General features: G+C 41.0%; 1 protein-coding gene across 3 annotated transcripts in view; it reads right to left on the bottom strand.

The window, feature by feature from the left end:
• The window catches only part of LOC116792487 (contactin-6-like), a 132,528-nt gene that overhangs the window by 70,357 nt on the left and 36,114 nt on the right, over positions 1-26,057 (bottom strand). For 2 of the 3 annotated variants that reach the window (XM_032699465.1, XM_032699463.1), the window contains 2 exons: positions 10,330-10,456; positions 7,433-7,608 (listed from right to left, as the gene is read on the bottom strand). In XM_032699465.1, coding sequence (XP_032555356.1) covers positions 7,433-7,608; positions 10,330-10,397 — 244 coding nt within the window. In that variant the 5' untranslated portion in view covers positions 10,398-10,456. The remainder of the gene's footprint in view (positions 1-7,432; positions 7,609-10,329; positions 10,457-26,057) is intronic. The other variant, XM_032699464.1, reaches the window with a different exon arrangement.

Below are 26,057 nucleotides of genomic sequence, written 5' to 3' on the forward strand. Positions count from 1 at the left end.
TTACAACATCTCTATAATGGATAGATACATTACTTATCTCCATAGATAAAACCCTTCCTTTTATAATAAGTTTAAGCAACTAACCTATGGAATAAAGCAGCTTTAACCAAGCATCCTGATACAGCATTGCCTTGAACTCAGTGGTTAAACACCCCGAGAGAGAGACGTTTAAACCATCTGAGAGACAGAAAAATGTAGTTTCTGATGCTGCTTGGGCTGCTAGGACATAAAATAAATGGGGAGTGTTGTCACCACCAGCTGCAGGTTGTGTGTTTAACAACAGACAGGAGGCCGTGACTGCATTTAGTGTTGTGGGCTCTCAAAATACAGAGAAGACTCAAACTTTTAGTGTTGTGGGCTCTCAAAATACAGAGAAGACTCAAACTTTTAGTGTTGTGGGCTCTCAAAATACAGAGAAGACTCAAACTTTTAGGGACTGATGGAAAAAGCAAACCCCCTTCATTATGCAGCCACGGCCACATCTTCTGGTTTAAAGACTCCAGGCTGTTCTTTCGGTCTTCAGGGACGGCAGGAGATTTGCATAATCCTATTCTTGTGCTATCAGAGCTTTAAAATAGAAACTATTATCACCCTGCCTTGTCCTGCCAGCGAGCAGGTGAAACCCTTCCAGCCTCAGCACTGGGGAGCGGGAGATGTTCCTGCTTTTCCCGTGAGAGCCTCCACGTGCACGGAATTCTGCAAGTAAATAAATCCCGGGGAGCTCAAGAGGAGATACAGAAAGATAAGCTGAGTGTGGTGAGGTCTTGCAGCATTTCGGGTCTTTGAGTGATTGAGCTGCATCACTTCAGTGGTTCTCTGCAAATGTTCAGCTCAAAGTGGCCTTGAAGGACACACAATGTCCCATTCAGAGTGGGCAGAGCAGAGAACAGACCCCCTCCAGCAATGCATGGCAGGTTCTCACCGTGTTTTCACGTGAAAACATTGTGAAAAAGAGGAGGAAAAAAGGAAAATATGCCTGAGGCTGCTGGGCTTGCTCCACGGAGAGTATCCATTAAGCAAAGACCTTGCTGTGGACTCCCCACCATGGGAACTGCTGCAGAGAGAGCTGGAGCATTGGCACAAAGTGTCCCTACCAATCAGAACTGATAAATGGAAGTTCTCTTTCTTTTTACTCCAGGTAGAAGTTCGTCAAAACACGGGGTTTATTTCCAAGTAACAAACTGATTTCCTGGTATATTCCTGGAACTCATTCCCTTCAGAACCTCGTGCTCCAGCTCCCCACACTCAGGGAGGGTGGCTGCTGCTGCTGCAGTTAGATTGGATTCTGTACCTGCAGTCAGAAGCCCAAAAGGCAATTTTGAGAGCTGTAAGTCTATTTAGTGACATATGGAGAGGTGACAGCAGCATTTCCACCCTCCAGACAGGATCGATCTGCAGTGAGGGTTCCTACTATGGGTTGCATTTTGTCCTCACCTGCTCACGGGAAGATTCCGACTGTGAGGAGCTGCCAGGATCATCAGGAGGGCTGTGCAGAGCCTGGAAAGGAGACTTTAGTAGCTTATTCTCCATAGATCTGCAGGCTGAGGTGTGTTTCTGCATTAGGGGAAGGTGTCCCCATGGCAGTGGGGTTGAAACAAGATGAGCTTTAAGGTCCCTTCCAACTCAAACCATTCTGGGATTATATATAAGCAGCCCTTTCAAAACAGAGAGGTAGGGTTAGTGCATTATTTGGCCTGTGTAGGGTATAGAATCATGTTAGAAAGGGTACAGAGACTGAGAGATTTGGGATTGTTCAACCTGGAGAAGAGAAGGCTCCAGGGTGACCTAATGTGGCCTCCTGGTGCCTGAAGGGGCTGAGAGGAAAGATGGAGAGAGACTGTTGCAAGGGATGGAGGGACAGGACAAGGGGGAATGGCTTCATAGAGGAGAATTGGTTTAAATTGGATATTGAGAAGAAATCATTCCCTGTGAGGGTGGAGAGGCCCTGGCACAGGTTGCCCAGAGAAGTTGTGGCTGCCCCATCCCTGGAAGTGTTCAAGGCCAGGTTGGACGGGGCTTGCAGCAACCTGGGCTGGTGGAAGGTGTCCCTGCCCATGGCAGGGGGTGGCACTGGATGGGCTTTAAGGTCCCTTCCAACCCAAACCACTCTGTGATTCAATGTGGCTTTAAACTTATCCTAAAGAGGATGAGGGAATGAAGTAAATGGTGTAAAACTGGGGGATGTTCCTTTGATGACGTCCTGCTGCTGGCACTGCCAAGCTGAGCTCTTCCTCCTGTTTGCTCTTGTTATCAGCTGGTCACCCCTGAGTACATATTGAACACTGAACTGAGCAGTTTATGCCTCCTTTTGAAAAAACAAGACATTTCCAGGGCTGACTCTTGCCCCCCTGGCTGCCAGGTGATCAGTATGCCAGCCCTCGCCCTGCTGATGAATTAACAACCAGCTTAAAGACCCCGAGAGTTTTCCTCAAGGTGGTAGTTACAACCTCCAGCACACCTTTTAATCAAACACAATTGTTACACAGGGATTTCTGGACACACACAGCACCACAACACAACCAATGCAGGAGTGGTTTTTAGCCTCAAATTCATGCAAGTCCAGCCTTTGCAAATTCAGAGTATCTGATTTAAGCTCATTGATTTTTCCATTTTCTGTTTCAAAGCATATAGTGGGAGTGAAAAGGGTTATGACACGTGGAGGCATGCTGGATTGCTTTGTGGTGTTTCTGTAATTTGTGTGCAGTGGAAGGTAAATAACATGATGAAGTAATCAGATGAAAAGTGGGCTTTCCTGCTGGCTGAGCATCTCCCAGACATCCCTCTAACCAGGCTCTGCTAATGCTCAGCCTGTCACCATCCAGCAAACACTAAATGGCTTTGATTGGTTTTAATATATTTCCCCCTCAAATGGTTAAATGCTAATTATTTTTTTGTTTCAGAATGGCAAAAACTCTGTCCTGGAGGAATTATTGCCTCTAGTTCATTGTTTCATCAAAACTGTGTCTTCTGTCTACGACAAAAAGCAAGTGAGAGCTCTTGGGAGCTGGAGATTTTGTTCCAAGTGCTCCAGCTCTCTCATCCCCACTGCTATGAGCACATCATCACTGGCCAAGAGGAAGGAGGATGCGAGGATTAGAAAAATGCTGTTGAGAATAAGCAGCAAGCAAAACCTTTGAGCACCACTTAGAAAACGTGAGAACGTGGTTGGAGCCCAAAAACTCCAAGGAGAAATCCTTGCTGGTCTGTAGCACTGTGGGGAGAATTAAAACACGTGGTCTGGTGGCTCCACTGTGTGTCCTCCTGGGTGGTTCAGGGCAAAATGACTAATTCTAGGCATGAACTGAAATGTTTGTCATTGTTTCTCAGAATTCATGGTTAATAATGGGGGCCTGAGGTCTGAGAAAGCCACAATCATGGCAACTTCTGCCAGTGATGGGAGAACAATTTGACTGGGAATCTGTTTTAAGATCTCCAGGCAACAAGATGCTTTCATTTAATACTGAATTTTCTGGGTTTATGCCCTGCATAATTATGAATTAGGTGCAAACATGATTCTTTTTCGTGGTGGGGTACTTTTTTATTTTAGTTTGTTTGTCCCATTTCTCTTGCACATCTCTTAATGTCTCTGTTATAGATGCGTATAAGAACTAAAAGAACAACTAACAGGCCTGGACAGGCTGTTTCACTGCAGCTACTTTTGGGGATTTCCCTCAAGACCAGTTGTTTGCACACAGTTATTTTTGCTTAAAACTGAGGAAATAATTAAAACAAATCCCCTGCGTGCCTTGGGAGAAAATTCTGGTTGAAGCTGCATCGGAGCATTTTCTCTAACAGGTTTTTGTTTGTCTTTTTTTTTTTTTTTTTTTAAGGCATAAAATGCCTTAAGAAAAATGCCTTGGGAAAAATTTCATCCCTGGAAGAGTGGTCAGGCATCAGAACAGGCTGCTCAGGGCAGTGGTGGAGTCACCATCCCTGGAAGTGTTCAAAAATTGAGTAGAGGTGGCATTTTGTGATAAGCTTTAGTGGGAATGGTGGGATTGGTGGGACTTGGTGATCTTGGAGGGGTTTTCCAACCTTGGTGATTCTGTGAGTTGTGTAAAAGCTGAAGGAAATCCTTGGCCTCACATCTTTCTTCGGGCTGACTCTCTTGAATAGTTCACAGAGACTCCTCTGACTTGTAGAGCTGGAGTTTTCTGGGTGACCTTGTGCTGGAGTCAGCGCTGGATTTGGAGCAGGGAAAGCCCTGTGTGGGTGGCAGGTCATGACTCCAAACTCCACCCTGGATGAGGATCCCTGTACCTGTCTCAGGCTCTGCCACCAAAGCTTTTTAACAAGTTCCACATCGACAGCTCCAGCTCCTGCAGAACACACTTCAGCCGTTCACGATGTGCTGCTTGCTGGGCAGCAAGAGACATGCAGGATTTATGGGGAGTTTTCAAGTTTATTTATGACAAAACAAACCTTCTGAAGGAAGCAGGGATGCCACAGGACTGCCAGCCCCTGCGTCCCACTCACGCATTTACGCGCTCTCTCTCCGCTCTCTCTCCCTGATGCTGCCGCTCGTTTTCAGCTTGTAGCTTTAATAATCTATGCCACTGCCTTCTGAACAATATTCCTCCTGCAGCTTTCCTTTGACAGCTCTGTTTTTAATAGAGGATAAGCATGAAACTCCAGCTGAAGCCGGAGACATATTTCTAATCTCACCCCGCATTTATTTCGCTTGGCGGAGAACTCCCTATCTTGAACAGAGCAAAAAGTGTTTCTCACATATTAAGTTGACACCTACAATAGGTTTGTGGAAGTATCATTAATTCAAACTCAAACTCAGAGCTAGTTACCTTGTAGTAAAAAGACAAATACACATAAACCCTGTTACTTGGATAATAGGCTTGATTCAATTTGTTATCGTGGAGTTTGCAATAATATGCCAAGAATTCCAGCCCAGGGAAGAGTCCCAGTTTGTAGGTGTTGAATGGAAGTGTCATAACAACATGCCTGCCTGGATTTTAAGATATAGCCTGAAGTATTGGTTGAAACAAAGGAGAAAATTGGATGGCAACACGAAAATAAGAAACAAGGAAATGTTAACTGTGAAATAAGTGTTTCAAGGTAATTTGTTCCACCACTCTCATCAGGTCATTATGACATTTTCCATGTACTTGAGGTGGTTTTTTTTCCCCTATTGTAAGACAACTTAAAACTCACAGTTTCACAGTGATGCTGCTAAATTGAAGTTTGTGTTTGTCACTGTAAATAACAGGCTTTGATTTGTCTGTCCTCTCTCTTCTCTGTGGGAAAGGACATAAATATCTGTCACCACTAATGAAAAAGGAGTGTGTTGCTTGATTGTGGGATATATTTAGCGTTGTAGGGTTGTTAAGAGCTGGAGGGTTGAAGCAGGATGGCTGCTGTGGGCAAACCAGCCCCAGCTTTGTTGTGACCTGCTCCCTGTAGAACTCTGGGAAGTGTCCTGGTGGGGTTTGAAGCCTAAATAAAGGAACTGTTTGATATTTAGCCCATTTGGATTGTTTTATGCTGGCATGAGACTTCCAGCTATTAGTGAGTTAAGTGTTTCAGGGGGAAAGGGCACCTGCACTGAGTGTTATTAAAGAACCACTGTTTTAACAGCTGAAAATACTTAATCCCATCTAGAAAGTCCATTTTCTGGCAAACAGGGCCTTCAGCAGCCAAGTGGCATCAGCTGGGTCTGGTTGGGAGGAGCTTTGCCTCAGACAGGCCAGGAATCCAGCATTATCCCCAGGAATGGGAGGTGAGGACAGGGTTCTGCAGACCCCCCTCCCCATGGGAAGGTTCACACCCCTCTTTAGATCCTTGGAAAACTCAGTCTCACACAGAAAGCTGGGAATTGTGGTGAGCAGCTCCCCTTTTCTCTCCTAGGGAAACTTCTGAAGGATCAATTCCCAACCAATTCCCAAACCCAAAGTGCTCCCAGGAGTTTGAATCAGGGGTTGAATTTTCCAGAAAAAAAAAAAAAAAGATTAAATCATTGATTATTGTGATATGCTGAGCCATCATCAGAGCCTTCATTCTTTCACAGATACTCCCATTTTTCCTTTCCCTCACCCTTTTTAAAAGATATTTTATACCTCTTTTGTGCCTTCCTTTAAGGATATTCCTTTTCTTTAAGTCTTTTCCCAGCTCTATTCCTGTCCTGGTTCCTTTGGGGATTACAGACTCCACAGACAATTTTGAGGTGGCCACCTATCCTTGCTTCATTTAAAACCAGGATTTGTTCTGTCACTAAACAATTTTCACCTCCAAATATCTTGCATTAATTTCCCACACAGAAAGTTGGGCTCGAAAAGTTGTTTCACAAAAAAGTGGGAAAATAATGAATCGATTTTTTTTTTTTTTTTTAATGGTTGGGGTTTTTTTTGGTTTTTTTTTTTTTTTTTTACATTTGACCAGCTCTGGGAAATCAAAGCCCTTGGAGAAATTCAGGGTAAAACATTATTAAATGAGGTACTGGTGATACACCCTTTGATCAGCTCTGCTGAAAGAGAGTCTGTGAACCAGCCTGACCTCCACTGTCTCCTTTGGATAACCCGTGACACAAGGTTTGCTGGGAGAAATGGAACAAGATTAATAATTAATACGTTTGCTGGTGTCTGAAGCAGCGACACCAAGTTGGCTTTAGACACATGTTTTATTAATGAGATTTGAAAACAATTGCAACAGACTGTTCAGAGCTTTAGACTGAGGGGGAAAAAAAAAAAAGAGAATATTTGGGGTTTTTTTGGTTGTTGCTGTTGTTCCCCCTCCTCCCCAGGGCATGGACAGAACTCGGTCACTGCCTATAAACGTTGTGGAAAAAAAGATTCTGAAGTTGTGAAACGGGGAACAAAGATAAAATCAATTCAAAATCATCTCGAGGCACAACGTGCTCGACCTGATGGGGCTGAAATGTGAAATATTTCAGAGCTGATTTTTCAGAGCTGAAAGATGAGATGTTTCAGAGCGTGGCCCCCACAGTTTTACACACTGGGGAAGGTAAAAGAGGGTTTCTCTGTTAATATAACCAACTATCACTGTTGGTTATGTTTTTATGCATTAATTACGCCTCATTAACTATAAAAACCTCAAAACCTAATTTTTGCAACATCTCCCCCCTCTCACCAGTTGTAACCACCTGCAGGATGACAATAAACCCACTGTCCTAAAGAGTGGGAACACCTTTATTAAGTGAGAATAATTGTGCTCATCTTTCTTGACCTTTCAATTTTCAGATTTTTTATTCTTGTTCCTGAGGAAATCAACCATCAGATGTCTGGTTTTGTTATTAATATTTACCAGGAATGTTGAGGGTTTTTTATAGAAAAAACAGTGCTGAAGTCAGTGAAACCTTTTGAACAGAGTCACCCATGATATTTTAATTACCCAATAAATTACCATCCATGTGCAGAATTAATAGGAAAATAATGCTCTAATAAATATGAGCTTCCCAACTTACATGCAAATTGAAGCTTTGCCTTCCTGCTCAGAATTGTTCCAAATGAATTTGTGGCCAAACACTGGTATGTTCCAATATCCTGATTTTTATGTGGGTTATTGATTGCCAAGCTGCCTCCAACCAACCTGTAGTGATAACTCATGGTAAGATCAATATCTGTGCCATTTTGCTTCCACCTTTGAGGGGAAAAAAATCAAATTATGCTTATAATTTACAGAGCCTATTCATATTTATCTTAAATAGTGTGCTGTAGCATACCTGTAATGATAAAAATGGAGTTAAATATCACAAAATTATATCATTTTTCACACCAGACTGCTCCTTACATCAATCTTAATGATAGCAATAATTGTATTCCTTGGAAAATCTTTACTGCTAGTCACCAATGTTCACCCAAATGTCCAAAAAAGTAATTATAACTTATTCATACAAACTGAGTTATCCATCCAGTTGGGAGGGAGGTTATACCTTGACTACAGCTGTAATTTTTTTTTTTATAATATGAATGTGCTTTGCAGTCCTTAAAACTTTATGATAAATCAGAAAGTTGGCTCCAAAAATGATCTGGAGATATAGATCAGGAAGAGCTTCACTTCAGAGGGCACAACAAAAGCTGAGAGAGGAGTTTTTATGATAATTTAACGATGAGAACGTTGCTATTTTAAAACCTAATTTGCCCCTTAGTCCACTAAGCAGAAAATGGATTGTGTCTGCAACATTACACAGCTGCTTACAGATGTCAAAATAAAATCTGTGTTTCAAAGAAAATACATATTTCAAGAAGGGGGATTTTGTAGCTTTACCATTATCACATTAGGGCTGAATTTTCATTGCCCTCATGAGGTCCGAAGGAAGAACAAAGGAGTCAACCACTGATATCTGCAAGTTTTGGGGTTGTTAATGGCACTTTTTAGATTGTCACAACCCTAAGATTACCCAAATATGGATTTTTTTTCCTGGTTTTATACATCTGTATCATTCCTGTTGACCTCTGTGGGTGTGATTCCAACCCCTCCTTAGGATGAAAACACCCCACGAGAGTTGCCAGTGGCTCACTTTGGGTTGATGGCAGTGCCCAAACTGAGGGCAATCAACTCTTAGTTAATTACATGAAGGATCACAGCATAAAAATTGTCTATTTTTGGCTATTTGCAGAGTTCCTGACGGTGGTGGCAGCTTCCCCAGGTAACCCATTGAAGGAAACCTTTTTCATTTCTCTGGGTCTCCCAATCACTGCCTCCCATTCCATGAGTTCATCAACACTGAGAAACTCAGATGTAATAACAGCTGACCAGCAGCAATTTGATTTTTGATGGTTTTGTGTCTCTACTCTATTTCGGTTTTTTATGTTTTGCTGTAGTTGGTTTTGCTGTCGTTTTAGAGTATTTTGGCTTTTTTAATTAATTATTTATTTCAAAGGTGAGGAAAATCTCATCAGGTGCTCGCCCATGAGTGTGTTCTCTGTCCCAGCCTCAGGATTTTGCCACATTTCAGGATTTCCATATGTTCCATGCTGTCTAAAGCTTCCCATTTTCTAATCTGAGAGATTCTGGCATTTAGTTTACCAGTTCTCTTTAATTTCAGAATCAATCACTGAAATAACTGCTGTCATCATTACATGGCTCCCAATTAAGATCTATAATTGTTTTTCCAAACAAATGCAAAGCCATTGGCTTGGTTGCTGCAAATGAATTCTTCACAGTATCCCCATAATCATTTTAATCACCACGGTACAATGATTATTAAACTTTGCATATAGATCAGGGGTTCATCTCCTGGTGTGGGCTTTTTCCTAATTAATATGTTTACATCACCGAAGGAAGGGAATTAATGAATTCATGGGGTGGGCAATGATTTAATGGCTCTGTGTGTTTTGCAGTTTACTAATACACAGAATTCTTTGAAGAATTGCTTCAGGGATATTTTAGCAAAACTCTGTTAAGGCAAGGGTCACCTCCATATTTTCCCCAAGTTCTTCATGCAGCCACTAGAAAATACTTCCGTCAGTTATAGGAAATGCATCCAGACCAATTGTTTCAGAACTTAAATTTAAAAAATATTCTGTATTCTGATGCTGAATTCATCAGTTCCCAAGGAACATGAGGAATGTGAGTGGATATATGCTTAAATGATTTAATAAATTATCTTTTCAGTGCACTATAATAAAAATAGCAATATTTTTAAGATTTCATTGCCTTCTATGTTTCTTAGATTATTTGCATTCAAATGCAACTGTCCTGCCAAGTCACCTGAGGCTTTCTTGTAATTGGGGAAGAGATTTGCAAACCCCCCTTAATATACAACATTTCCATTGAGGAAGAAAAAAGGAAATTTAAAAACTATTGACTGTGAACAAAACAGAGGTGGAAGGAGTTTTTAATTCTACCCCTTTTTTGAGGCAGAACCTCAGTAAGCCAAGGAATTTTGATGAGAGCAGGGCTGCAATTTGTTTTTGAATAAGGCAACTATATTTTGGAATTGTTGGGAATCATTCTACAATTTTATGCAGTGATTATAAACATATGTGATATTTACAATCATTGTAGACTTTGTCAAACATTTGACTTTGCCAAATATTTACAATCATTGCAGACTTTGTCACATGTGCTCTGCTTCCTTTTTCCCATTTTTTTCCCGTGGATTCAGAATTAATTTTTTACATTTCAGAATACTTTGGGGATGATTTTCAATTATGTGTTTGGGGTTTTTTTCCCCCTGGGTAAATTTTCTTAGCAGTAGACCAGAAAAAAAGTTTTTTTCCCTAAATTTCCTCCCTCCACGAACGCTCCTGCTGTGAGTGTTCAGTGCATTTGATGGGATACAAAACTCTTTACTCCTGACTAAAACCCAGCTCAAAGATTTACAGTGAGACAAGACTTGCCCAGAGTTGACTTCACCTGTAGTGTGGGGAGGGATATCCTTCAGCTGTGCAGTTCAACAGGATCTCTGGATTTGCTGAGCCCATGGAATAAGTGATATCATGTGGCTCTTGGATAAAAATAGGACCGTGAAGGGTTTCTTCCCCTGTGAAAGAAAAACAATAATTTAAGATTAGATGTCTTCAGCGTGTCCTTACACATAAAATTGTCCTTTGGAGTCCTTTGCTCTCAGTCAGAAGTGAAGGTCTGCTCTGATATTCAGCTGAGGATCCACCTCCAGACATTTGACTATTAAGGAGGAAATATTTCAAGGCTGATTGATAATAAAGTCACAGATCCCTGGTGCTGGTGATTTATTTTGCAGGTGACAGTGGAGATTGGCTCCTCTGCATATTTCCTATGGAAATTATAAGGCCAACTATTAAACATCCCCATCTCCCTCGTGGTTGTTCTTTAGACAACAACTGGAAGGAGGAAAGGATGGAATTGGGGTTTCTGTGGTTGGTGCTCCCTGGTCACATCACAGTCTAATGGAATCAATCACCTCCTCCTCCAGCCCTTCACACCCTTTGATATATTATTTTATACACTTTAAACAGCCTGGCTTCAGGGTTTGGTTTGGGTTTGTTCGCTGGGTTTTTACTTAGTTGGTTTTTTGTTTGTTTACTGATTGGATTTGGGGCTTTCTCTCCCTCCCCTTCCTTTTTGGGTCCTTTAAAAAAAAAAATAAGTGGCATTAAATAATCAACCTTCATTTCCTACTGGCAAAATGGAATGATGGATTGTAAAGCAAACCCGAATTATTTCTATTTTTCATGGTGGTCCTTCTTGTTGTGGGGAGAAGGGGAGAAGATCATTTGTTCAGCAAACTGGGGGACAAAGGAGAGCAGCTCTCAGAGGTGGTGGCTGGCTATGGTTAAAGGGGTTTTTTGGGTTTTTTTTCTGGCTATTCTTCTGGTTTTAATCCCTTGACAAATTTGAAGACTTCCTTTTTCAGTGATTCTACAACTGACCCTTTGACTTGTCTTTTCTTCAAGAGGAATTTTCTTCCCTTCTGGGTTAATTTCCTGAGTCCTCTTTACCTTCCCAGACCTGCCAGTGAAAAGCTTTTGTGAAGCATCCAAACGACCCAGAGATGATTATTCCACATTTTAAATCAGTGTAACTGGGTGGGCCAGGGCCGAGGTACCTGATGTACATAAAAATCCCCTCTTCATCTCATAAAAATGTAAATATTTTGGTAAATCTGGAATTAATTTCCCACGTTTTGTTCTAAATGGAATTTCGACTCATCACTTGTAGACTATTGAAGATCTTAATTCTTGTATCCCCTTTCCATGTCCTTAATGCAGGAGACCCTTCACGTGTGAAAAAGGACAAAATATTTTCCATGTGCTCAAACAGCTCCTTCCCAGTGTCACTGTCCCCATCACAAAAATACCCTCCATGAATTTTAGTAAAGGCACCTTCTTGCTATCAGTTTGTTTTCTCTTCAATATCCTTTTCTTGCAGCAGAGAATAACATCAAATTTGTGAGAAATGATGTGCACTTTCAGAGCCAGTGGTGTCCTAGGAGTCCATCTCTTTTTTGTAGAAAAGGTCAGGCTGGTCATTTCTAATTTCCTGACACATCCTTTTGTGTTTCCTAGAGAGAATGGCCCCATATTTCTGCCCCATTCTCCAGATTCAATACAGTCCCCATGATTTCTCTAGAGATATTTATGACAAATGAATCTTTGTAGGGTTGTTTATTTTTTTTCAAGATTTAAATAATTCAGATTTTTTTTAAATTTCTTGGAGTATTTTATGAAATGTCTCATTTTTATACATAAAAATCATGTGAATCCTCAGCGTGGTGCTGGAAAGCAAACATAAACTCTTGTTACGAAATGTTTTATAAGAAGTTAAACTGTATTTCTTTATGATACCAAATCAGTTTGATCTCCATAAAGACCATAATTATGCCAGCCTGAATTCAAATGTAAAGGATGAAAATGAATCAACATTCCCCCATTCATTACACGACATTGTCTTCAGCCAATGCAGAGATTAACACGGTGCCAATGGAAGAGGAGGATCCCTGTTTTTTCCATAATTATCCATCAGCAGGGGGGATGACAGTGCTTCCCTTTCACTGTTTTGTGGGCAGTGGTGAGTTATATCAGGCTGTGATATTGGAGTCAAATGTAATCAAAGAGGTTTTAGTTAGTCACAATAAATATTGAAATGTTTATCCACCGTCTCATCCAGACGAGGAGAAAAAAATCACAATTCACATTCAATCGACTTAATTTCCAGCCAGATCTTTCTCCCTGTTCTTTCCTGTTGTCCAGCTCTGGTTGGCTTCAAATTCAGCTCCTTCTGAGGTTTCTGCCCAGCTGGAAATGCAAAGTGACACAGCCTGAGAGCAACTTAGGCTGGCCCAGCCCCAGGCTCAGGGTGTGTATAGCTAACTCAGGGGAACAATATTAGAAACCAGCTGACTTTTATCCCTTTCCTACCACAGATCTTCCTTCCTATTCTGATTTTTTTGCAAGGTGGAGTTTTAATTACTGTTACTCAAACGGATCAGTAATATCAGAGAAATTTGGTTTGGGGAACCTGAGACTGTCCTGTATCAACATTCTCCATTTGAAGAGGAAGATTTTAGGTTTGCCTGGGTGAACCAGCTCCAAGAGGCCAAACTCAAGAGGATTCATTGCTCCAGGACCAGAAAAGGACAGATCTGTTGAGCTGACAGCTCCAAAGTCTGCAATATTTGCAGCTTCTGTGACCATTTCTCTTACCATGACCTTTTGTGGAGCTGTGGATGTTTGGGTGATGTTTTGTGGAGGTGATGAGCCCTTGGAGGTGTAGAAGAGTTTACGTCATGTGTTGGAGAATCCCAAATTTGTGGTGCTTGGGAAGGTGAAGATTGGGAAGGTGGGGAGGCCCTGGCACAGGGTGCCCAGAGAAGCTGTGGCTGCCCCATCCCTGGAAGAGTCCAAGGCCAGGTTGGATGGGGCTTGGAGCAACCTGGGCTAGTGGGAGGTGTCCCTGCCCATGGAATTGGATGATCTTTAAGACCCCTCCCAACCCAAACCATTCCATGATTCTACATGTACTGTATCAGTGAACCCTCATGGAAGATCACGAGGATGAGACCGGAATAACAGTAAGATCCCAGCTCTAAAAAGCTTCTAAGTGCAAAACTGCTGTAATTCATATAAGCAAACCAGATAAGGAGGAATTTATCCAGGCTATTAAGTTCCAGGAAGGCTGTAAATTCCAGGGGTAGTGAGTTTCTAATGAATCTTTCTTAATGTGTCTTAGATAGAGCTCCATATCTGATCCAAAACATTAATATGACTTTATGGGCCAAAGCTGACACCTGATTAAGAGGCCTCTTTTAAATCAGCTGGATAGTAAAACACCTGTCAGTTCTAACAAAAAGGATGGGACAGGTGAGTTAGACACCTCCTACTCCTCATGACAGCAGAAAAATTATGAAAAATCCAAATTCTTTCAATATCTGTTGAATTTTCTTCGGAGCTGAAGTGATTGGTAATTTTTAATTGGAAGAGGGGGAGTTTATAGGGTCCATGGCACGGATATCCCATGAATATCCCTGCAGATAACACTGGGCCTTTTGATTGAATCTTGTCAAGAGCAGAACAGGATGATTGTTTCCCTCATCAAAGGCCTGGACCAGGGAGCTCAAGGACTTTAAAAGGAACATGAGAGATGTAAAAGGAGAGGCAGTGGATGAGACACTGAGTAAAGTAACAGAAGACAGCTCAAGGAATGAGATATTAAGGCTGAAAGAGAAATGGGAAAAGAAGCAGCAGAAAAAGGCCACGAAAGTGTTCTGTGAAAAGGAAAACAACTTGTCAGTGGAACAGGCAGCAGGAGACAGGCTCCCCTCCTCTCCCTCTCACTGACAACCAGCTCAGAGTGTGAAGCAGGAGACACACAGAGAAAGGGAGATTAGATGATATAGGTTTGAGCAGAAGCAACCTCAAACCTGTAGGATTTCCCCAAAGGGCCCTCGACTTTGCTGTGTTTTCTCCCTGCAGACATTGATGTGCAGAGCTCCAGAGCCACGGGGATCCTTTCAAGTTGCAGCTTCTGTTGGAAGAGTCAAATTGGATGTAGTGGTGAAATTCCACACTGTCTCTGTTATCAGGCACCAAACCCAGGGAGACACCTCTCTGCCTGTGATGTGGGGAGAAGGGGAGGCACTAGGGAGGTGCAGGGGTTGAAGTCCTGGCACTGCTGAAGTCAGAGAAACTCAGTAATGAATTGGGGTTTGGTGCTCAAGCCCAGGGTTTCTCTATGAAATGGTATAAAGGGGCAGCCAGCAGTGCGAGGAACCCCTTTCAGAGAATCAGAGAATCAGAGAACCATTAAAGCTGGAAAATACCTCTAAATCATCAAATCCAACCCTCCACTGCATTCAGAAATCCTCAAGTTCCACATCCGTGTGGTTTTTGAACACTTCCAACCATGGTGACTCCACCTCTGCCCAGGGAAACCTGTTCCAATCCTTTCCAACCCTTTGCAGGAAGAAATTTCTCCTAATATCTAATCTAAACCTCCCCTAGTGCAATTTAAGGCCATTTCATCTGGACCTCAGAGGGATGATGGTACCCCTTCCCTGAGATTTGAAAAATAAGAAGACCAGAAATATTTAGGACTCTTCCAGCCTTGGTGAACGGCACAGAAATTTTAAATATTTTCGCTGAAAAAGGTTCTGTATCCTCTCAGTTTTATTCCTTGAGAAATTAGTCAAGTATCCCAGTATTTTTTCCTGTTTTTCAAACAGAATCTGTGTGTGGTGCAGGTTCTGTGGCAAAAAACCTGCTCAGGTTATGAACTGACTGCACAATTTCCTGAAGTGCTTGAATTTGAAAACAAACAATAAAACTATAAAATATGACTTTAATTACTTACATAACCAGCCATTGTTAGACTATAGCATATAAAATTAGGGTGTAATATATCACAGGTAATAATTAAGGAAGTATTATGCAAAAAACTACCACATTCTTGAGAATTATGAGCCTTTTTCAATTAAATATGTGGAGTGACAAAAGATTTTGTCAAAATCTCATGCTTCCAACATATTTTAACTGTTCTATTATGATAAGCACTATTGCTTCAATACTTTCTGTGAATATAATTGGGTATCAGGGAATTTATCACCCGTCTAACAGATACACACATTCTAATTCCAAAATAATTAATGAGAGATCTCTAAATACCAAAATGTGATGTTTCTCTTAATATCACCCTGAATTCAGCAATCAGACTCTTAATTCAGATTTCCACCATATTCTGTTGGATACAAACCCTCAAATATTCCCTGAAGATTCCAGAGCAGGAGTTGAAGCTGCAGAGAAGGAAAATTGCTCCTCATGGGTTTGGAGAGCATTCAGTGGAGCTGCAGTGATTTCCACCAGAGATGAGCACAGATTTATGAACAATTCTTTGTGGGGATGTGTGTAGAGCTACTACAGCCTGAATCAGGACAGGGGCTATAAATGTGTCATCTGTATTAATAATGTAATAATTTATTTAAAAATAAACAAACATGTGAGTAACAATGCTCTGATTTCTAATGCCTGACTTTTTTTTGGCTTTATGACAAAATTTTCTGATGGTTTTGTCCTAGTGTGCAGGATGTAGACAAGCTAAATAAAAGATGAAAATCACCTTTTCATTTGTGGTTTGGTTGATGTCACAAAGTTGGCCATGTCCTTCAGTTGGAGGATTCTGTGGAACAGACACCTAATTATGGAGACAAATATCCCTGAGGAAGTTGGAGGGCTGTGCCTTTCTGATGTCCAGTAATCCTGATGTGCCCCCTTCTCAGTGACACTTCATTAGGTTTTTGTGTTACCAGGCAAGGTGAATAAACAATAATGAACCTTTTCCAATCTACTGCACAAACATTTGGTTCCCTGTGATTTCAGTTCCAAGTGAGCCCCAGATCCAGTGACAGATCCTGTTGGCTGCATTGTGCTGCTGTAATATTCATTTGGCACCGTTGCCAAACTGACTGAAGGCTTAATTCAATAATTTATAATACAGAAAAAAAAAAAAGATAACAGCTATATCATGGAATTTCCTGCCACTTAAATAAATCCACCACTTTGTTTCTCTTGAACTGTGTTCAGTGCAAAATTGTGCTTTACTGTCTTAGAGGATGGTGATTAATGAAGGTCAGATAATTTTTGCCACTGCTGGTGTTGAGCAGCTCTGGGGTTTTGTGTGGTGACTCCAGAATTTTGTTGTGACTGTTGAGAGATGCTCTGGGAGAGGGGGAGAGAGTGAAACACTGACTGGAGTAGGCACAGGACAACCTGAGAAACCTCAGTTCTGCCTGTGCATAAAACAAGGCAAAAAATAAAGACATTTTGGGGAAAATTCTTCCAACCTTTAAGCTCCATTTCAGCCTCCTCTGAGTCTTTTCATTGCACCTCTTGCTTTGCAGCCCTACACTCCCATTCAGTGAGTCTGGATGCAGAGGGAGACAAGAGAATTGCTCCATCCCCTCCTTCCTGGAGATCCTGAGGAAATCAAGGGGACTAAAGGCTCTGTCTCTCTTTTTCTCATTTTTGTCTGTTAAAATAAACCCTCTGAGTGGTTTCAAGGAGGCTAAAATTCCTTATTCCTCCTCCCCTCTGTTCCTGGGCAACCTGAAGTGTCCGGAACAGCCAAGCCCTTTCACCTTCAAGTCCATTCCCACAAATTTTTCCCACCTTTCATGGCTCTTCTCTCCCTGCCCCACGGCAGAAAGACTTGGGGAGTGAATCTGTTGGAGAAATACTGATCAAATACAAACTAACTCACTAGAACATTTTTTTTTATGTGTTTTTTTTCTTGATTGGTTGGTTGGTTTGGTTTGTTTTTTCCTTTTTAGTTTCCCGGTAATTTCAGTATAAAAAATACTCAGAGATCTGATGACTGCTAAGCTTGGCTCCCAATTTAAGTAGATACAGTTTCGTGCCCCATCAATTCTGCTTTTTTTTCCTTTTACCATGCAGAGACTGAGCCAAACTGCTTTGAAATCAGTGAAAACCTTTCCTAGAATTCAGTGGATCAACTTCTGCTGGAACAAAGTATAAGCAACTGATGCTCCATTTTTTCTTAGACTTCTCTGTGGGTGAAACTCTGTAAAATATAACACGTATTTATCTTATACTGGATATAAATATATAGTGCAAATACATTTTTACAAGCAATTACACACTCGTAGTTAAAGAGGGAAGAGCTCTGCTAATAATTTCTCTTTGCTCTTCCATTTATACTGACTGCAATAATTTATAATTGATGGTTTAAATGTATTGGTGTTGGAGAACTGTGCAAATTCCATGTACTGCAGCTCCTGGCAGCTGCATCATTGTCAGGCAGGTATTTAGAAGCAAAGATTCAACCACTTTGGAATAAGAAAAAATACAATGGGAAAAGGCTGGTTTGGAAATAGTTTGAATCTACCAAAGGAAACGATGTTATTTAAATTTTGCTTATTTATTTTGAATAACTGGAAGAAAAAGGCTCCTTCAGGGTGCTTGTTTTTCCCACTAAGGCTTAAATAAAAGACCTGAATAAAATAGTCAGGAAGAACACACCACCAGAAATGATTTTATATGTAGATAAAAAGATTCAGAAATAATTGAGATCATGAAGATAATAGAAAAACAAGTGGACACCATTTATTTTTTAATCCAAAAATTACTCCCCCAACAAAAAAAAAATCCTCAGGACACAGAAAGATCTGATCTAGAAATTTCAGGCTGCCACCTCCTTCTTGCTTTTTTGGATGATTGATAACTTGGGAAGAAAATCTTGGAAAATAAATCATCTTAAGCAGTGATGCAGGCAAGATTAAAAAGGTCTTTATTTTCTTACACGTAATTGAAGAGGAATGCCAGGGGTATTTATAACATTTTAAACCTAAGGCAGGTCCTGATTTAAATTAGATTATTCAGGCAGGATATTATCAAAATATTTATTGTCTTGGCTGCCTGATTTACATACATTTGTCATCAGGGTATTGACATCCATTTAGTAGATTGAAACTAAATCTAGAACTTCAATTTGAAGGAAAAAAAAAATGGTCTTTCTTAACCAAAAATTAGATGTAGTCTACTGCAAAATTGAGTGTCGGCCAGTGAAGATCCACCCTTGGTGGGAGGGGGATCAGACCTGATGGGGCTGTTTGGATGAGATGAACTTTCCTGTCCAAATCTGCCTCATGCATGGAATATTTCTGTTTAATTATTATTTCGGCATCTTGGCCAAAAAAAAAAAAATCACAACTATCATAAGCAGCAGAAAAAAAAATAGTGATTTAAACGGCAAGATCTGGTTGGGATTTCATGGAATGTGGCTTTACCTTTGGGTACCTGCTGCATTTCAGAAAACAGGGAGGTACAAAAGCTCCCCAGAAAGGGCATCGTCACCCTCTGTTGTGGAAAATATTAAACAAGCAAAATATAATTAACGTTGGATATTCTGTTATTGTGTCTGGCACTGAGAGCTCCCAGACCCTTTAAAAATAACCAGAATAAAGGGAGATGAATGGAAGTGAACTCTGTTGAACATCATGGATGAAGATCTGCTTTATTGCTGGCAATTAAGCAGGGAAAGTCAAAACACGAGCTATCATTATCACTCATTGATTAAAACCCAGTTAGAACATTGCAATCCCCACTAACCCACTGCTTTCTGCATTTCAGCACAATATTTCAGCAATAATTAGGAACACAGTGTAAACCATCAGCCTTAATGTTCCCAAATAAAATTGCCAAAGCAAATGATTATAGATCAGCCAAAAGCCTCTATTTGAAACCATCATCTTTTGTGACTGTTCAATATCTTCCTGATGATCTTTTTTTTTTTTTTTTTCCCCTCAGCAAACACAAATGAAGTTAAAGTCCTTCCAGTAATGGCATGCTAAAATTTAGCAGGAGCCACAAACATGATTTGGTAAACACTTATTTTTTGGAGGAAAAAAAAAACAACTGCTGGCAATTGAGTTGCTCAGGCAGTTTTTTGTGTCTAGCCTCTCTCTTTTAAAGGATCTAATATCAACATTTCTGATGTACAGCAAGCTGGGAAAGTCTCACTGCCAAAATTACTGTGCTTTTCCATTCAAGTAAAAATGACCTTTATCTGATGCAGTCTCTAAAAAAAAAAAAATAATAATAAAAAAATGACAGCATAAACAGCAAAACAAAACCCAACTGGCAGGAGGGAAAAATGTTAAGGCTGCACTGAAATTCTGCCTTGGAGCAGAGGTGGGAAGGGAAGGGAAGGGAAGGGAAGGGAAGGGAAGGGAAGGGAAGGGAAGGGAAGGGAAGGGAAGGGAAGGGAAGGGAAGGGAAGGGAAGGGAAGGGAAGGGAAGGGAAGGGAAGGGAAGGGAAGGGAAGGGAAGGGAAGGGAAGGGAAGGGAAGGGAAGGGAAGGGAAGGGAAGGGAAGGGAAGGGAAGGGAAGGGAAGGGAAGGGAAGGGAAGGGAAGGGAAGGGATCGACAGGAAACTGGGAATCAGGGCATGGAAAGTGGAAAAGCTGCTGGTACCTCAACAGTCTGCAAAAAACAGGAAATATTGGGAAAGTGGATTATCCCTTCAGGGCAATCCCTTCCTCTCCTGATGTCGATGCCTGACACCATTTCAGTGTTAAACAGAAACGGCAACAGCCCAAAATACAGGGATTTGGGGTGTCCCTGTTAATCCCTGCTGAGGGTCTTGGTCCATGGAAGAACCTGTGGAGGGTGGGATGACAGGAACTGCAGGGAACCTTCTGTGGTTTGTGCTCTTGTATCTCGTGTGCATGTTTCCAGAGGGAAAACACAACCAAAAGGCTTTTATAACCAATTTCCATGACTCTGTGCCCTGTTCCACAGCCTGTGCCAATTTAGTTACTTCCCCACCTATTTAGCTCATTCCTTTTACCTCATCACCTTCTTCCCTGCTTCCTTTTTATCTCTACTTTCACTATTTATTGTAATCTGGCAATTTTAAGAAGCAGGAATGATTTATCAATTAAAAAAACCCTTCTATTTTCATGCAGAACTTAAAAGGTACCATTTCCAATCCTGCCTTTGCCTCTGATATCATCAAAATTCTTTTGCAAACCCATTTTCTCCAGCTGGGATTTACATTGATCCCTCTGTGCTGCTGTATTTAGTGCTTAGGGCACACTTTGGTTTCTACCCTTTATTTCACTTCAACTCTCTGATTTTTAAGAAGCTCCAAAAAATGAATCTAAGCATTATGCCTTTTCCCCACCAGGAAATCTTCAGGAAGGACATGAGTGAAGGCAGAAGGACTGAGTCCAGGTTTAGGATCTCTCAGCCCATTGTGTTCTCTGTGATTTTGTGGAATTTTACTGCTTGGGCTGGAAACAGAAATAGGATGAGGCAATCTCCATTTGGAACAGCCTGATGGGAGCTTTAGCACGAGGCCAATAATGAAATGCAGGGAAAACATTTCATATCTATTACTTTGGGGTAATTTTTCTCTAATCCAAAAATCCCAAAAAACGCTGTAATTCTGCAGAAATCTTGCATACTTGGATGGCATATTTTTCCCAGCTCTAGTAGGAACTGATAACAGGCTGCTGAATTACTGCTTAATAAACCACTAAATGAGTGCCATCCAAGATAAGGGGGCATTAAATGACGGCTATTCAGGGAAAAAGGAGAATTGCAGAGAGAAATGCAAGAGGACTCTCTGCATAGAGGGAAATTGGATTAGTTGTCTCATCTGTGCCACTGGTGAAATTCAAACTGAAGCAGATTTGACAAAAAAAAAAAAAAAAAGAAAAAAAAAAGAGAAGTGTTTTGATCCTGTGATGTGGCAAAGGAAGGAGGACACAATGCAGGAACTTGAGCTGGGGTAGAGAGGGTTTAATTGTGGGGGAAATATGAGCAGATAAATGTAATACATGCAAAGAGAAAACAAAAAAATATGCAAAGGCAAACCCCAACAGGCTAAAATAATGTAAAGATGATATTACATCTAAAAATAAATCAAAAGAGATGGAGGTGGTGGAGAATTTCATGTTGTAAATACAGAAGGCTGAGCGTTACTTGAATTCAGGCTCTTGTTCATTGAATCATGGAGTGGTTTGGGTGGGAAGGGATCTTCAAGATCTTGTTCTGCTTCTTGCCATGGGCAGAGACACCTTCCCACTATCCCAGGTTGTTCCAAGCCCTACCCAACCTGGTCTTGGGCACTTCCAGGGATGGGACAGCCCCTGCTTTCAGTGGGATTTCGGTGTTTAAATCCCTGTCCTTTCCTGGGGATCCTGAGCACTCCAGTGGAAAGGCACCCCAGAGGGCTGAGGCACTGCTCTGTTCCAGCCCATCCATCACAGCCTGGTGCCATCCATCTCCAGGAAAGCTCATCCCAGAAGGCTGGGAACAGATTTGCTTGGCTTGTAGTAGTTGGGAAATTGTGTCCTGGTGAGTGATGTTGCCGTGCCCGTGTGGAGCATCACCAGTAGAGTTATGACAAACCTGCTGAAGGCCATATTTCTGAGAATGACATAATCAATGATAGATGCTGCTCTAATTCAGGCAGGTTTAGGCTGCAGAGTTTTAAAGGAAAGAAAGCAGGATATTACATGTTCCCTCTCCTCTATAATTGTATCCAACTGAATTTATAACACGTCTTCTTTCAACACATTTATTTTCTTCATGTTTGTGTTTTCCCACTTCTAATATCTTGAAAAATATACAGATATTTAAGTAAAATTTCAGGGCAATAGAACATATTGTTGTTTTATTATTTTGATTTGCAAAGCATGACCACTTTTGGACTCACAAAAATGCTTTTGTCTCAACTTCTCCCTGTAAATTATGTATATGCACAAGACAGCATTTTGCACATAGGCTGGGACATAAATATTGATTCAGATGAGGTTTCCTTAAAATTTAAATGAATTTCTGTTGATTTTTCCAATCTTAGGGTTTAGGTTTTTTATTCCAAACCATAAAACCAATTTATTTTAGGGCACAAAATGTAAATCAGGCTGGATTCTACTCGTAGGATTTCACCCTTTTCCACACAAATGACCTTTTGGATCTGTCAAACACAATAATATTTTATAAAAGTTAAGGATTTGGCCATTTGTCTGGTGAAGAAATTAAATTCAAAACTTTTAATCTGCAGCTCTCTGTCTCTGGAAGTGTAGAAATGCAGGTTTATCCTGTTCCTAAAATTGTCATTCTGTCCATCTCCAGAAATTATCAATTTAAACATTCCATCATGGAAAGTCATGAAAATAACTATGGAAGCAAAAATGAACCTGGAATCCAGACAAACTTCACGTGGCTTCAGATTTTAGAGGGGGTGCTTATTTATGATTTCCTAGAAAAGGAAACTTCCAAGAGCAATTATAAACCCCTGTCATTTAATAACACAGAGGTTGAATAATATATGATTTAATAATACTCCTGGTCTCTAAATCTCACTGTGCACTCAGTCTAACGTGGTTATTCTTGGATTCTCTGAAGAGAAGGCATTGTTGTTCCTCTTCCAAGTCAGTGGCATCACTGGCAATAAGAATTATTTCAATTTGCAGTTAGATTGGTGGGATATTAATGAGCTTTACCTTTCTTTGAGGCAAATGTGTGCAGTACATGTGCAGCACCAATTTAATTGCAGCACCACTCACACACTTTGGTGTATCATCAGCTTATCTCCTGGAGAGGCTGGGGGTTAATTGAGTGAATAAAATAAATGTAGACTAATTAAGAGATGACAAGTTATAGCTGATAAGGTCACTTGTCAGGCAAATATGAATTCAATATCTATTGCAGAAATGGTTACATTTTCTCTGGCCTAGAGCAAACTATTTGTGTTTTGCAAACCCACAAATGTTTATTGGAAAGATGCAGAAAAAAACTCTTTTATTTCTACTATATTCAGTGTAAATCAGAATAAATTTAAATAGAAACAGTAGTTGGAGGTATCATGTTATATTCTGATTTAAGTTGCATTATAACATCAGTGATTTCAGTAGTTTTAGACTAAAATGACTGAAATATGAATCTGGTTAATGCTCAATAAGGAGTTACTAGAGATTAACACCTGGAGTTTTGTTGTCATTACCTGTATTGATACACGTTTTTTTTCTAAGCTGTAGAAAGATAATAAATCATCAAGAACTATTTGGCATAAGTGCATGAAGTGAGGCAGTATTAGAGGATGAAGGAATTGCATTCCAGAAGTCACTTTGGGATTGGAGGGAGGGCCCTCTGAGCACGTGAGTCAGAGTTTGGGTAGATTTTAGTCTAAACTACAAAGTCCTTTTCCAGGGTGAGCTCAGGGCACAGTCTGTGAGATAGAGATTGGCCTGAGGGTTGGGAGGAGCAACACAAACCCCGGGCTGGCCAAGGGCACGCAGCAATCCTACAAAAGACAGGCCACTTCCACAGGACAATGTCCTCTGATTTGATAACACCCTTCTGCTTCCCCAGACAATTCTCCCAAACCATAACGAGCTTTGCATCTGCTTTAAGGAAATCTTTTGGCAAACACTGTACCCACAGAGGAGATAAGTGCTTATAAATAACCTCCCCTTGGCTCTGCAGGGATGCTGGAGTGCCTGAATCCCTGCCTGCCTCAGAACCCAGATCTGTAGGATGCAGCTGCTGCTGGAGCTGGAGGTGGGGAGGCCCTGGCACAGGTTGCCCAGAGAAGCTGTGGCTGCCCCATCCCTGGAAGTGTCCAAGGCCAGGTTGGACGGGTCTTGGAGCAACCTGGAACAGTGGAAGGTGTCCCTGCCCATGACAGGGCAGAATGAGATGAGCTTTAAGGTCCTTTCCAACCCAAAACAGTCCACCATTCTATGATTTTATCATATTCACACAAATATCCACCACCTTTTTACACCTTTTTACACTCCACTACAGTGACAACATAAAGAATTGCAAAGAAATAGTGGTTTGGATTTTCCTCCATCTGTGCAAAATGCCTCCAATATCCAGGATATGTCAGATGTCCTGCCACTGAAACAGAATCCTGCTCTTTTTGGACATGCACCAGGAAGGCCCCTGGCCATTAATGTGAGTTTTCACTCCCGACTCAAGTATGACCTTTTTGTGTCTTCTGTTTGTTTGGCAGCCAAAGTGAATAATATTCCCAGGCAAATAATGAAGTGATGTTGCTTCTTCGGAAAATATATTATCCCAGGGAAGAGTGTGACAGATCTGATCTCACAGAGCTTTGTGCAGACACAGCAATTTAAAGCCACGCTGACTTTCCTCACTGATGCCTCCAATAGCTGGATAACTTCAGTAATCTTTCACTTTTCCCTCAAAACCCTCCTCCTGCTGCTGTGCCCAGTTTGGAAGCATCAAGTACAATTATTCTGTTTCTAAGGAGCTGCAGTGAAAGGTGAGTTTGTCATTACAAATATCTTTGTCCACGAGAACTTCTCATTCCCACCAACAGCAGCTCCCACCACGGCAAAGCTCGGGAGTCTGGATTAAAAGACCTGAGTTATAGGTAGAAATCAATGAGTTACAGGTAATTAGAGCGGGCTGAAAAGCAGGAACATGATGTTTGGAGCTAAACAATGTCACAGATAGTGCCTTAATTAGCAGCAAAAGTGATTTAGCAGAGTAATATTCTAATACCGATCCAATTGCTACAAATTATTAATAATGATAAGCGTGGAATCACCAAGATCCACTAACAGGGAGATGCAATATCTGTCAGAGGAAAACACAGTGCCCCTTTAATAATGAGATCGTAATTAGAATAGAACAATAAAGCTTGTATTAATATTGAACGAAGGACAAAATACCCTGGCATTATGCTATGCAAAAGAAAAGAAAAAAATCCTGTTGCTGAAGTTCTAAAAGAGTCTAAAAATCAAATATATCAAAATAAAGGCACAGAGGCTATAATTAAAGTCTATAATTTTTACCTCTCTGCTGCAAAGCTGAGCTTAGGCAGTGTCCTCCTTAGGCTGACCTAAGGACAGGGATTGTCACCTCTGAGTGGACTTTGTACAGACAGAGGAGAGAGACACAGGAAAACAGGGACTGCAGGCCCCTCTGCATGAACTCCACCTTCACTATTCAAAAGTTGCCCTCTTGTTCCCCTCTTGACTCCTGCAGAAGCCTCAGAGAGCCTTTTCTCTGTTTGGATGCTAATTATGATAACTGTGCCATCAGTTCCAGCAATTAGTGACATAAATCCTGCCGTGGTACCTGTGGGGTTTTCTCTCCAGTTCCTGGAACTGTGTCATTCCATGAAAACTGAACATTGCTTTTAATTTTTAATTATTTTTTTTAAGAGTTTAACCCAACATGAAATAATATAGAAAAGGGGTGTTCTGGAGAGTGAAAAACAAACACAAGGTAATTAAAAATAAAAATATTTTTTGCTGGTTCAGGACTATGATCCTGTCTCCTGGAAAATGTGCTTGGAGCTGACAGAGCCAAGAGTAGGAAAAGTCTAAGATGTGAATGTAAGAGCAGTGAGAGAACTGCTCTACAGATGGAAATAACTGCAGTCAAAGGAGGGTTCAGGGCTATCTCAGATATTCCCATACACCCAGCCCCTCCTCGTGGCCCCAGTAGACTAATCCATCCATATTTTTCCCAAATCACAGATCAGGACATGTCTCAGAGTTGGCTTCCCATGCACACACCAGCAGCAATTTTAGTGGCAATCACGAGAGTTCCTCTTTCAGCCAGTGATGAAAAAACACCTCCCATCCCTAAGAGGTTTATTTTTGT

This window comes from Chiroxiphia lanceolata, chromosome 11, assembly GCF_009829145.1.
Source record: "Chiroxiphia lanceolata isolate bChiLan1 chromosome 11, bChiLan1.pri, whole genome shotgun sequence".
Taxonomy (NCBI): domain Eukaryota; kingdom Metazoa; phylum Chordata; class Aves; order Passeriformes; family Pipridae; genus Chiroxiphia; species Chiroxiphia lanceolata.